This window comes from Berghia stephanieae, chromosome 3 (genome assembly GCF_034508935.2).
Source record: "Berghia stephanieae isolate SIO BIC M18660-M18661 chromosome 3, UCSD_Bste_1.3, whole genome shotgun sequence".
NCBI lineage: Eukaryota > Metazoa > Mollusca > Gastropoda > Nudibranchia > Aeolidiidae > Berghia > Berghia stephanieae.
This window is the reverse complement of record NC_088362.1, coordinates 70,816,198-70,831,197: the sequence shown is the minus strand read 5'-3', so window position 1 is coordinate 70,831,197 and position 15,000 is coordinate 70,816,198. Positions and strand designations below refer to the sequence as shown.

The window sequence follows — 15,000 nt, the reverse complement described above, 5'->3', positions numbered from 1 at the left end:
GTCTACTAAAAATCTGGTAAGGCGTGTTAACGTAGTGGCTAAAATACATCATATTCCTGTCCAATCTGCAGGATCTCGTTTACCACATTGCTGTTCGACTATTGATACGAAGAAAGTGGAAATCATTCGCCAGATTAAGATTTCAGTAAGTAAGATTTCAGTAAGTCTATTTTGTATTTAGTTCATTAATGTTGACATATTATTTTAGCATTGATCAAAAATGGTTGTTGATGACTAACCTTAAAATGTACTAAGAAATAGTTTGGCCTGACTACAAGACGGGTACTATGCATACAGAAAAGTGAGTGGAGCAGGCACTTATGTTGGTAACAACAAGATATGAAGTGAGTAGAAAAGTGCCAGAAGACAATAGAGAATAAAAAAAAATTTTCGCGGCGGTGGTGGGGTTTGAACCTGCGACCTTATTGGTACGACAACTCCGCCTGGCAGGTGAGAGCGTGGCTCTACCGTGTGAGCTATCCACGAATACAAATATATTCGTATCAAACCCAAGTCATATTTCTAGAGCCCTCTCTCACCCACTTCTGGAGATCGCCGGCTCGTTCGCGCACAACCATCGCGAAGTTATTTTTGACCAGCAGTTAAGTTAGCAATTATTTCAATCAAAATTATAAACTTAAAAGTATAGAATTGAGTTGCTCGTAAGGGGTAATGTACATGAAAAGTGAGTGGAGCAGGCACTTATGTTGGTAACAACAAGATATGAAGTGAGTAGAAAAGTGCCAGAAGACAATAGAGAATAAAAAAATTTTCGCGGCGGTGGTGGGGTTTGAACCTGCGACCTTATTGGTACGACAACTCCGCCTGGCAGGTGAGAGCGTGGCTCTACCGTGTGAGCTATCCACGAATACAAAAATATTCGTATCAAACCCAATTCATATTTCTAGAGCCCTCTCTTACCCACTTCTGGAGATCGCCGGCTCGTTCGCGCACAACCATCGCGAAGTTATTTTTGACCAGCAGTTAAGTTAAATTTTTTTTTTTAATTTATTCTCTATTGTCTTCTGGCACTTTTCTACTCACTTCATATCTTGTTGTTACTATGCATACAATGGCCTCGTGATCGATTCTATGGGGCTGAGACCACCTTTTATGTTACCAGACCTTCAGAACCATTAGACCAATAGAGCCTGTCCCCGTTTTTGGGTATTTTGTTGGGGGGGTTTGTTTTTTTTTTTTTTGTTTGTTTTTTTTTTAACTCCCACAGAGGTAGGACTCACGTTTATCGCAAAATTCTTTACATCAAGTCTAACTCGCCAACAGTCAAATGGACAGGTGAGAAGTTGGGTTTTAGAAAATAGTCTCAACCCCGCCCAGGATTGAATATCAAGCGCTTTGAGCACATTTAGTGGATATTGCGCTATATGAAGCTAAAAAAGCTCAATATGGTTCATTTGCTTATCAGTTTTTGAAATTGGTTTAACTCAAACATAATACCATTTGGACGCAGTGGGTCACAACTATTCATAATAATCTCGATAAATATGTTTTTCTAACCCCCAGAATAAATTCATCGCTCTTCCTAGTGACATTGTTTTGCCTTACATTCTCCGTGGTGGTGTCAGTCGTTGCCAAAGATCCCTCCGTCTATGACACTCCACTCCAGTATGCCAGGGCTGTATGTGAATGCTGGTGGGTTATATCTGCCACGATCACCTTCATCATAGAACTCAACCAGATGAGGAAGTATGTCGAATTGTTGTTTTCATTATACTTTTACTATTGCAAATAGCCAATAATCTTTTATAATGAAAATCACGAAAAGGTGTGTGTGAAATTGTCAATCGAAGCAAATGGGGAAAATAAGAAACAAACGAAAAATCATTCCAAAAAATTGGTCTGATTCGATTGCCATGGGCTCTGAGCTGCGATCCTTAACAAGCAGGCTGATTTTTTTTCAACGGCTTCTTTTCGTATTTTTCTTTTGTGTTGTGGTAAGTTTTAATCTTACTTCAATTCCGCTATTTTTTTTTTACATTCATATCTATTTTATTTAATATATGTTCCCTACTTTTGATTAGTTAAATTAATTAAAAATAATGGAGTAACCTTTTACTGTTAAGAAATAACCAGCGTGCATTAAGGAAATATGATACTTGACTTCTTACCTTGTGACAAAAAAAAAAAAAAAACAAAAAAAAAGCAAAACCATGTAATATTCATCTAAAGAAAATGCTATTATTTTTCATTTTGACTTCAACAAAACCCTGTAATTCGGCACACATAACCAATACTACGTTGTTAGATGTTGTGGAGTGTACAAACTAATGTGGATAATCAAATTTAAGATGATCAATAAAGAAAAATAAGCTACCAAACAAGGAATGTTTCGGACTCAAAAGCTCTTCTTCATACACAAACAAAAGAATTAAAACGGCAACACTCCACGTTATCTATCTTGATATAACATGAAGTATTATCTTTTTAACAGCGTTTATTATTGGCTATAGAAAGGTTTTGAGACCGAAACATTCCGTATTTAGTTTTTTGCTCCTTTTTGAAGCGGTTATATTCATTTTTGTACATTACTTGTTACAAGGCACACTATGTGCATCCACGGACTATTTTGGAAACACCCAAATTTGAATTTGACTGGATCCACTGTTTGTCTTCACAGACACAAATTGGAATACTGGAGAGATCCGTTCAATTGGATCGACTTTGCATCCTGTGTACTTCTACTGCTGGTTATCCCTCTACGATTTGCACATCAACAAGAACAGTGGTCGGTTTTTGCCATCGGGTATTTGCTCTGGACCCTTCGTATCTTTAAATATGCTGCCATATTTAGGTTAGTATGGAGTATCACGATAATGGAAAGCAGAAGTCGTGACATCGCATCTTCCTCTCTTCCAGTTCAAAACTCATTGAAAGTGTGTAACCAGTCTTCCGGACAATGGAGATAAAGATAAAGGGAGTAAATTTGACTCATGAAAGAACAACACAAAACAAACGACGTTTCGGCCCTTGGCCTTTTTCAAGTAAAGACAGAATACATAGAATATATTCATATTATATTATATTATATGTATTCTGTGTTTACTTGAAAAAGGTCAAGGGCCGAAACGTCCTTTGTTTTGTGTTGTTCATTCATGAGTCAGATTTACTCCCTTTATCTTTATCTCCATTTTATTGACTCATTTAGGCACCTCTATTTATTAGTTATACTTTCGGACAATGCATAAACAACGAATAGGTTACATATTCAATCATAAGGTAGCATAACTATTTTAGTAGCAGGATGTATAAGCAGGTTTTTATGATTATGGGCGTAAACGATGGAGAATGGATGACCATTATTGACGACCTGCATTTATTTAGGCTAGAAAGTAAGATGCCATCACTCTGAAACCAGAAGATTAATTGCATAATGTATATATCCGGTGGACTGGTTTCACACTTTCAATGACATTGGAACCAGTAATTTGACATCAACACTATTTTTCCCTATTGTCTATGAAATATGTATTGCAGATAATTTCTTACTTCTTAATTCAGTTTTCTCTAGCACCAAGGTAATATCGAATGATAGGCGAGGGACTAGCGGAGTCATAATGGGAGCGATCTATATTCATGTTTTCGTCCAACCTAGTCATCAATCACATGATTTGTTGCTGTACAACGATTTGACATTTCTGAATTAATGTAAACTAGGTGCTGTGTCATGCTGAGCAAAATGACCAATCGTGAAGTTGGATATTTCTCAAACCGTGAACATTTTTTACTATGTGAGTCATTTTTAGCACACGTTGCAATGTGACCAATGACTTCGGGCACATGGAAAGGTAATGTTGCTCATCCCTATTGACAGGACACCATAACTATCTTGGTCTCCCATGGTTCCACTGCCCTAGATTAACATGATAATAATACTACGAGTAATACAGTAAGCTAATGGCACTAACTGAAATGTGAGCTACCCATTGGTCGTGTGGTCCACGGAGGCAGCGTGACACATCGGTATGGTCTTCGCCTCGTACCGTAACCTTCGTAAACTTTAGGCCTGACACTGACCAAAAAAATACTTCACAAAAGAAGACGACGATTACGAGGAAAGTAAAAAGTGAATTGTTATTAGAACTGCTCGAGGAAATAAATAGTTCCATTGGCTGAGCTATTGATTACAACTTGCAGTTAAATTTTCCCCCGTGATCTTTGTCTTGTTTTATGAAGATTTTTTGGGTTAGTATCAGTTTACGAAGACTATGCTCGTGCCCAGAAGATACAACGTTCGACCGTAACCTCCATTTAACCATAGGGCTAACCCACACCAGGGACCGACTCCGACGACCCGACATTGTCGTCCTCTGCCGTCTTCCGGACAAAGACGTCGGGCACGGACAAAATACTAAGAATAAAGAGAAGAGCCGCCGCTAGACCTACCCATACCAAGCACCCGACGTCCTCTGTCGTTTTTGTTTGTTTTCGAGCTTGGTTTGAGAAGGTCTAGCGGTTCTGCTCTTTATTTTTAGTATTTTGTCCGTGCCCGACGTCTTTATCCGGAAGACGGCAGAGGACGGCAGTGCCGGGTCGTCGGAGTCAGTCTCCGGTGTGGAATAGCCCATACCCGTGCCAAATAAATTGCGTCCTAATACGTACAAGACGACGATTACTTAAGGAAAGTCAGCAGTGAGATGTATTCAATATTGGCTAGCACTATTCAGTATCTGATACTGAATAGTGGTTTTGCACTATTCAGTATCTAATACTGAATAGTGGTTTTGCACTATTCAGTATCTGATACTGAATAGTGGTTTTGTACTATTCAGTATCTGACACTGAATAGTGGTTTTGCACTATAATACGGTGTTTTTTTTTTCCGAAACCTGAAAAAGTTATGGGAAGAGGGCAGCTGTGGGAGTGAATATGGGACTCAGAGAAGTGTACATCAGTGGGGAGTGAACCTGGGACTGGGTTTCGGCGGTTTCCAAATAAAAAGCAATTACTTTTTTACGAAACACGACGACACCTGGCAATATCCGACAAAGTTATGAGAGGTAGGCAGCAGCGTGTGTGTGTGTGTGTGTGTGTGTGTAGGGGGGGGGGGGAGGAGAGGATGAACCTGAGATTCAGGGAAGTGTACACCAGTGGGGAGTGAACCTGGGACTCTGGGTTTTGTAAAAAAGCAATAACAATAGGGGGGGGATTACATTTTTACGAAACCCGACAATATGCGGCAAAGTTGTGGAAAGTAGGCAAAGCGTGGGGAGTGAACCTGGGACTCAATGAAGTGTACACCAGTGGGGAGTGAACCCGAGACTATGGTTTTCGGCGGGCTTCAGCTAGTTTCATATAAAAGCAATTAATTTTTTACGAAACCCGACGAAACCTGGCAATATCCGAGAAAGTTATGGGTAGTAGGCAACAGTGATGGGGAGTGAACCTGAGATTCGGGAAGTGTACACTAGTGGGGAGTGAACCTGGGACTGGGTTTCGGCGGGTTTTGAAAAAAAAAGCAATTACTTTTTGTTTACAAAATGCACCAAATCCCAACAAAATGCGGCAAAGTTTTGAAAGTAGGCAAATAATGGGGAGTGAACCTGAGACTAAGGGAAGTGTACACCAGTAGGGAGTGAACCTGAGACTATGGTTTTCGGCGAGTTTCAGCGAGTTTCACATAAAAGCATTTACTTTTTTACGAAACCCGGCAATATCCGACAAAGTTATGGGAAGTAGGCAACAGTGGGGAGTGAACCTGAGACTCAGGGATGTGTACACCAGTGGGGAGTGAACCTGAGACTATGGTTTTCGACGGGTTTCAGGTAGTTTCATATAAAAGCAATTACTTTTTTACGAAACCCGGCAATATCCGACAAAGTTATGGGAAGTAGGCAACAGTGGGGAGTGAACCTGAGATTTATGAAAGTGTACACCAGTGGGGAGTGAACCTGAGATCTGGTTTTCGGCGGTTTTCAGCGAGTATCACATAAAAGAAATTACTTTTTTACGAAACCCGGCAATATCCGACACAGTTGTGGGAAGTAGGCAACAGTGGGGAGTGAACCTGAGACTAAGGGAAGTGTACACCAGTGGGGAGTGAACCTGAGACTATGGTTTTCGACGGGTTTCAGCGAGTTTCACATAAAAGCAATTACTTTTTTTAGAAACCAGGCAATATCCGACAAAGTTATGGGAAGTAGGCAACAGTGGGGAGTGAACCTGAAATTCATGAAAGTGTACACCAGTGGGGAGTGAACCTGAGACTCTGGTTTTTGGCGGGTTTCAGCGAGTTTCACATAAAAGCAATTAATTTTTTACGAAACCAGGCAATATCCGACAAAGTTGTGGGAAGTAGGCAACAGTGGGGAGTGAACCTGAGATTCATGAAAGTGTACACCAGTGGGGAGTGAACCTGAGATCTGGTTTTCGGCGGTTTTCAGCGAGTATCACATAAAAGAAATTACTTTTTTACGAAACCCGGCAATATCCGACACAGTTGTGGGAAGTGTACACCAGTGGGGAGTGAACCTGAGACTATGGTTTTCGACGGGTTTCAGCGAGTTTCACATAAAAGCAATTACTTTTTTTAGAAACCCGGCAATATCCGACAAAGTTATGGGAAGTAGGCAACAGTGGGGAGTGAACCTGAGATTCATGAAAGTGTACACCAGTGGGGAGTGAACCTGAGACTCTGGTTTTTGGCGGGTTTCAGCGAGTTTCACATAAAAGCAATTAATTTTTTTTACGAAACCAGGCAATATCCGACAAAGTTGTGGGAAGTAGGCAACAGTGGGGAGTGAACCTGAGACTCAGGGAAGTGTACACCAGTGGGGAGTGAACCTGAGACTATGGTTTTCGACGGGTTTCAGGTAGTTTCATATAAAAGCAATTACTTTTTTACGAAACCCGGCAATATCAGACAAAGTTGTGGGAAGTAGGCAACAGTGGGGAGTGAACCTGAGACTCAGGGAAGTGTACACCAGTGGGGAGTGAACCTGAGACTATGGTTTTTGGTGGTTTTCAGCGAGTTTCATATAAAAGCAATTACTTTTTTACGAAATCCAACGAAACCTGGCATTATCCGACACAGTTATTGAAGTAGGCAACAGTGGGGGTGATCTTGAGATTCAGGGAAGTACACTTGTGGGGAGTGAACCTGGGACTCTGGATTTTGTAAAAAAGCAATACCAAGGGGGAGGGGGAATTACTTTTTACGAAACCCGCCACAACCCGACAAAGTTATGGGAAGTAGGCAGCAGTGGGGATTGAATCTGGGATTTGGACACCGATGAGGATTGAACCTGGGACTGCGAGAGGCTGATACCAGTGGACAGTGAGCTATTTCGAAACCTACTGAAATTGTCAAAAGTTATGGGAAGTGGGCACCATTGGGCAATGAACCGGGATTCAGGGAAGTGCACACCGGTTGGGAGTGAACCTGGACTGTGAGAAGAGATATCAGTGGAATGAACCGGACTATGGAAGATAATACTAGTGGGAAATGAACCGGGACTATGGGATTGGGTACCAGACGAAATGAAGCAATATGGTTTTACAACCCACCGAAAAACCATAGACTTAGGTTTACTCCCCAACAGCTAACACTTCCCTGAGCTCGGTTCCCCCCCCCCCCCCCCCCCCCCCCCCACTGTTGCCTACTTTCTTTCCATAACTTTGTGGGATATTGTCGGGTTTCATAAAAAAGTAATTCACTCCCCAATGGTGTACACTTCCCTGAGTCTCAGGTTCACTCCCCACTGCTACCGACTTCCCATAACTTTGTCGGGGTTCGGCGTGTTTTGGCAGGTTTCGTAAAAAAAGAAACACCCCTAAAAATACCACCTGTATTCAGAAAATAGATGTCAATTGTAGTCTAATATTCAGTATATCTATTTAAATCATTATTATTATTATTATTATTATTATTATTATTATTATATTTTTTTTTTTTTTATCATTATTATTATTATTATTATTTATTATTATTATTATTATTATTATTATTATTATTATTATTATTATTATTATTATTATTATTATTATTATTATTATTATTATTATTATTATTATTATTATTATTATTATTATTATTATTATTATTATTTTTATTATTATCATTTATTAGTATTATTATTATTATTATTATTATTATTATTATTATTATTATTATATTATTATTATTATTATCATGTATTATTATTATCACGTAAATTTTAATATAATACGGCAATTAATTCACGGAAGTACATCGCTCAATTATTAATGGCAGAAAGTCTGGCCACATATTTATAATGAATCGGGTTTGTCTTAGATGACCAAACAAACAAACAAACAAACAAACAAACAACAACAACAACAACAACAACAACAAATGAGACAAACAAAAAAAAAAGCAAGATTTTAAAAGGTAATAAACAATAGAAGAGCACATCAATGAAAAACGACAACGAGATTATAACACATAAAAGATATTCGTAATAAATCGATAACTGATTAAATTAATCGAACTACTTGATTTAAAAAAATAATAATCATAATAATGATGATGATGACGATTACAACAACAACAATAATAATAATAATTGTAAGTAAGTAGAAATAATATAATAATAATAATAATAATAATAATAATAATAATAATAATAATAATAATAATAATAATAATAATAATAATAATAATAATAATAATAATAAAAGAACAATAGTATAATATCAACATTAAAGCATATTACAAGCAAATAAAATTATTAAAACAAAAGTTTAAAAAATATCAATAGACAGAAGGAATTTTTAAAATAATATTGGGAAAAAAAAATTATCACTGCCGGGATTTGAACTCTCGAACCTTAAGCTCAGAGTCAAACAGCTTATATCCACCAAGCCATGGTGTCACTGAACATTTAGTGACATTTAATCATGTCTATTTAGATATTTAAAAATGTATTTGAATGCCACTCTTACTTTGATATTTTGAACTATGTTAATTGCACAATAGCAGAAATTAAAATATTACGATCAAAATATTTTTACAACTTTGAATCGGGCTGTCAGTTACTGCACGTGTTCAATCTGGAAGTAGGTCAGCAGTTCGACCGAGATTGTCGCACTTTTCACTCTCTCTATAAAAAAGAGTTCCTTGTGGATACTGAATAGTGGCAAAGCACTATTCAGTATCAGATACTGAATAACCACTTCCTTCAATATTTCAACCAATGGCATCAATTGTTTCCTTCAGCACTTTTTACCAAAAAATCACTTTTAACGCTCCTTGTGTGATCGTCGTTTTGTATTGTGACGTATTGTAGGGCAGTGGCATGCTATATAAGTTAACAAAGGTCACGGTTCGATCCCACGCCGCGTTGCATGACCTTGAGCCAGTCTCCTCATCTCAGCTCATTTTGCACCGTTACATTGCGGCTGACGCCTAGTTTATTCAGGTATTCCCTTGGAATATACCCAAAGGACAAATTTCCCTCGAGTGATGAAAAAAGATAATTTTATTTATTTTTATGTTTGTAAAATATCATTGCTCGCTCAAAACAATACCATTTTAATAGCTATATTGAAACATTCATTTTAAAATAAATGCCTAGCATAGAGAAAGAGTTTTATTGTATTGTATTATCTCGATATGTGTGCTATTAGATTATTATTACAAATGTTTGGTTTAATGCCATAGAATTATTACCAATGCAAAGCTAATCGTCATGTGGTTGTGCGATGTAGAATGCTATATATTATTATTAATTAATATTTAAACGTTTTCATATTTCCCCAGACAGACCGGTGCTTACGCCCAGATCCTGTGGCGAATCGTGTCCGATGATTTCCTACAGTTTACCGTCGTCTTTCTAGTTATATTACTAGCCTTTAGTGGGACTTTTGTACTCAGCTTAAGGGGAGAAAACTCCCTCGACATACATCCAGAGACAAGGTAATATAATATTTTTTTATCATGGCATGAATGACTCGAATAGGCTTCAACAGTCGTAACGTCACTTCCCTCCGAATGACGCATAGTAAACTTAGTAACTGGCTCTAAAATGTCGGAACAATGGCGGACGCCTTTATGAAATATTTCTCCGACGAGCATAAAAGTATATCCAGAGGAGAAAAACATAAATATAATCATGCTTTGACTTTTATACATTCTGATCACATGACATATGAAAAGTTCTAGCCAGCATGAAGAATAAAAAGTACCGATTTTCTTTGTTTAGAACCGCGCTGCTCGCCGTTGCTGGGCGGACGTGACATCAGACTATTGAATCCAATTGTTTTAGTTTTAATTATGACAATGACACTGTGCCTCGTGTGCTCCGTGCTAGCGTTATCTTTCGGAAGACGTGGAATTCGATATCAGTATCGTGCAGTTTTTTTACGGCAAGCAAACACAGTGTTTTGCTCTTGGGTCAATTTAATTACCGACAATATTTTGAAAAAAAAGTAAGTTTTTATGTCATTAAATCTTATTCAAACGTTTACCGACAAACATCGAACAGGTTAAGGCGATGATGAAGACTAATTACATGAGTGTACTCCACCCAGGACCTTCCAATCCGAAGACGGGTGTCATACCACAAGACCACAGAGCCGCACGGTTCTCCAGGTGTATTTTTTTTTCAAACAATAAGAACACTGATACTAAAAATTAAGCAAAATAGAGGCTAAGATTTTAGGATTTTTTTTCTCCTTTTTCTGCTCAAGGGGAGAAAATTAGCCCTTTTTATCAGAAGCAACAACGTACTTTCGGTACAATCGTTTGGTTTCGTTATAGTTTCTTTTGTTTGTTTGTTTTTTGGGGTTTTTTATTTTTGCTTTTTTTTCTTTCGATTTTGTTGTTGTTTTTGCTTTTTTTTTTAGAGGTTCTTTTATTTTGGTTGTTTTGTTTTGTATTTGTTTTTTTTATTTATTTTGTTCCATTTTTATCAATTAAAGCGCGTTTTGTACCCACGGATTTTGTTTCATTTCATTTTATAACAATAATATCATGTTTTCTACGTCGCCAGCACCTTCTGGAATGTTCTGTTTACTGGTGTCAGGATTCTGATAGAAGGTCAGCCCGTAGTGGATTACACGGGGGACGATGGTTACAAGTATGTCTCAACGTCCATCTATTCTGTCGTTTTCTTTTTTTAAAAATAAAACATAACATTTTTAATTTCTTTGCCAGAAAAAAACTATCAAATCTGAGACCTCAATTTATGTACGAATTTTGTTGTTTTACCCCACCACCTCCTCCTCAAAAGTCTTAAGAATGAATGCCCTTGTTAATTCTAGTTAGTTCCCTTATGTACATGTATCATGAATTAAATGCCTCTTCTGTTCTTGCTCTCGACCAACAGCCAAGCATGTCGATTTCCTTTCGTTATACGAAGTGGTTATTCAGCTAGCCTTCGTTATATAAATGCCACCAGTGATGACAGAGAACTTTACCCTAAAACTTCAATAAACATTAAATTACTAAATCTGTTCATTTTCATTTTAACTTTATCATTATTACCGACCATTGTCCGGATTTTCCCCAAAATGTCATACCAATCCAACAAATACCAGTGGGAAATGTAATTTCCCCTTTATCAATTAAACACGAGGAATGAAACACAAAAGAAGAATAAGAATTTATTATTCGTCTTGTGTGTTTCATTCACCCTGTATTGAAACCCGAAACGTTCACATTGTCTATCTTCTTTGATTAAAGTGAAGCTTTCATTCGATTTCCAATTGTTCTTTATTTCTTTGAGTTTCAAGTTACAACATTTCCATTTACCAACCCAATATAAAATTGACTACTATTTAAACTTTAAATCAGAAGGAATAAGTACATGCTATACATTATTTTGTTCAGCAAAACAAGCTGTACAACACAACGCAAAGTTCTTATAACTCCATAACAAAAATAAATCTTCTAATTTTGTGATTTACGAAAGAAATCGGAATGAAAAAATTTATTTTGTTATATCGTGACGTAGGATAACGATTTTTCTGAAGCTGGTGAGGAGAGGGTTAAACTCATAATTTATGTTTTCAACTATAAATTTCCAAATGACGTGATGTGTTCTATATCTGGTCCTGGGTTCAAATCACGCTCTGAGCGGCGCATAGTTGAGTCCCTGGAAAAGGTTCTTTACTCGCATTGTCTCACCGTGCTCTGGTGTAAAATGAGTACTTGGCCGTTAACAGAGCTGTCTCTGTCGGGAAAAAATGTAATAGTGTCTAACAAGCGTCGCATGTCTCGCCTACGTGGGATCCCTTGTAAAGCGCTGTGAGCACGTTTAATGGATATTGCGCTGTGTAAAGGCTCTAAATGCGGCTATGTAGTCTTGTGGTATGACACTCGCTTTCGGATCGGAAGATCCTGAGTTCGAGCCTCGCTCAGCGCATAGTTGAGTCCTTGGAAAGGCTCTTTACTCACATTCTCTCATCGTACTCAGGTGTAAAATGAGCACCTGGCCGTTATCAGCGTTGTCTCTTTCCGAAAATTCTTTTTGTAATATCGCCTTACAGGCGACATGTCCCGTCCTACATGTTTAATGTTTCTGTTGGTCAGGGATCCCTTGTAAAGTGCTTTGAGCACGTTTAGTGGATATTCCGCTATGTAAATGCTCTAATATTTTTTAATAGGAGTCTATCCAAAAAATTGATTCCATTCCAGAGTGATGAGTTGTATGATCATGGTGGGCTTCCTGTTTGTATGCTGTGTTGTCATGTTGAACATCCTTATTGCCCAGCTGTCGGACACTTACCAGAATGTCCAAAAGGACGCACAGAGGGGCCTGGAGCTGAACAGAGCGTGGATCATTGCCAGGGTGGAACTCAACTCATTGTTCATTGGAAAGGGTTACAGAGTATCCCAGTACGTTGAGGTAATCACACTTAGGCTTTAAGATACTCATATTATAGGTTGTACGGTTTAATAAACGATCCTTATATTCTTGCTTTTTTTCTTTTGGAATTCCGGACGTTGGAACAAAGTTCGAATTCCAAAACGCAAGAGTGTAAGAAATATTTTATTCTACCGCTCAATCGATTCCGATTTTGTCATTTTTGATTAAAAGACATTATATAAAAACATTTAACGGATACTTCTTTTTTTTAAAGAATCTAATTTTTAGTGAAATTTAACGCTTAATAATTTGGCGTCACAAATTATTATTGTAAACTTGATATCACTACGCATTACTATTTATGGGGAGGGTTAGAATAATACTTTTGTTTTCTACTGTGCGCATCATGACTGGTGTAATAGATAATATCCTTGAACGTCCAGGTTTGGAATTTCGAAATCGGCCCCAATAGATAGAATGCGCTTGGCCAAGGAGTTCACAACATTGCCATCCGGAAGTATAACGGACCAACACACAAACTCTGTGTAACCATGAACTTTTATAGTCTGGTTAATACAGTTTAGTGAGAACAACTCACAAACGCGGATGGCAAAAACAATAACAAAGGCCTGAGTGACGTCATCTGCATACTATCTATACCGCAGCGCGACCGTGGGTGGGTGCAGTCAGAACGAGTTGAGAATTTCAAACGCAGGAGTTCCAGAATCTTATAATTGGGTATACCATTCCAACGATCTGGCCTATATTCTTATATTTCTCATCAAAATGCCTACATTATTACAGTGATTCGTTCTTTAATTTAACGCTTTGACAATAAGTATTATCATTGTGGCCAGGAATCATTACGCGTCAAAATCTATTTATCTATTTTAGATAAACCTGATGCATGCTGGAGAATAGAACCATAAACGCTTTCGTTTTTTAGTTGTATTGTTGTTTTGTTTTTGGTTTTTGTTTTTTGTTGTTTTTTTTTTTTGTTGTTGTTGTTGTTTTTTTTTTTTGTTTATTTGGTTTGTTTTCAATTTTTTTTCTTTTATTGTTTTATTTTTCTTTTATTTTTTTTTATTTATTTTTTTTTTTTTGGGGGGGGGGTGGGGGGGAGGTGGGGGGGGGGGAGGGGGGGAGGTGGGGGGGGAGTAATCAAAGGGATATAGAGAAACCTCGTGACGTTATTTAGTAAAACCAAAGAAGTGTATTCGACGTGTATATTTGTATATATGCAGATCTGACATCCTAACATATTTTTGGCCTAGTTTAACATTGTTGTAATGGACAATAGTTTGCGCCATTTTTTTAGATTTCCATTACAACAATGAGCCGATAATAAATTGGGTTATCAGACCTGCAAATAAGTGCACGCCAGGTCTAATAATATTAAAATCATTAAAGCATTATATTGATAAGTTAAACCGCAACCTACATTAAATAAAAAGGGATTGCAATTTTAGAATTGTTACGTTACCTTACAGGAGTTCCGCCATTCTTCACGATCAAGGGCCATTACCGAGCACTAGATTATATTTTTGCCTGTTGTTGCCTCCATATTTCCTACCCGGGTCTTCCTTGGTTTGCCTCGTGCCTTTCTGCCAGCTACCGTTCCCTCTAGTATTGATTTTTGGATGGAGTTGTGTCTCCGAACGTGTCCATAATAATTCGGTTTTCTCATTTTAACTTCTGCCAACGATTTTCTGGACCTTTGGTCTGCATCAATAAGAACCAGAATGTGTGATTTCTTTCTGGGCCATGGTGCTCTCAGAATTCTGCGGTACACCCACATCTCAAAGGCATCAATATTTCTTTCCATTTCCTTCGTTATGGTCCATGTTTCACAAATATTAATAACATTTAGTCATGCGCACATTCGTTGTTGTTGATATTTTTAAGCTAGTGAGGATTTTTCTCATTAGAATTGATACACAATGAATAATATCATGATTTACCTATTTCTTTTTCTCTTTCTATCCCTCTTTCTCTCTCTCTCTCTCTCTCTCTCTCTCTCTCTCTCTCTCTCTCACACACACACACATACACACACACTCTCTCTCTCTCTCACTCACTCTGTCTTTCTATCTTTCTTTCTCTCATTCTCTCACAGACAGATACACACACTCAAACACATATGCACACAAACACACACACACACACACACACATATAAATATATATATATATATATATATATATATATATAT

At 37.7% G+C, this 15,000-nt stretch overlaps 1 protein-coding gene across 3 annotated transcripts in view; it reads left to right on the top strand.

Moving 5' to 3' along the window:
- Positions 1-15,000, top strand: part of LOC144968358 (transient receptor potential cation channel subfamily V member 5-like) — a 51,935-nt gene that overhangs the window by 33,464 nt on the left and 3,471 nt on the right. For all 3 annotated transcript variants that reach the window (XM_078906634.1, XM_078906633.1, XM_078906635.1), the window contains exons 9-14: positions 72-145; positions 1,525-1,707; positions 2,639-2,812; positions 9,740-9,895; positions 10,971-11,057; positions 12,617-12,827. In XM_078906634.1, coding sequence (XP_078762760.1) covers positions 72-145; positions 1,525-1,707; positions 2,639-2,812; positions 9,740-9,895; positions 10,971-11,057; positions 12,617-12,827 — 885 coding nt within the window. The remainder of the gene's footprint in view (positions 1-71; positions 146-1,524; positions 1,708-2,638; positions 2,813-9,739; positions 9,896-10,970; positions 11,058-12,616; positions 12,828-15,000) is intronic.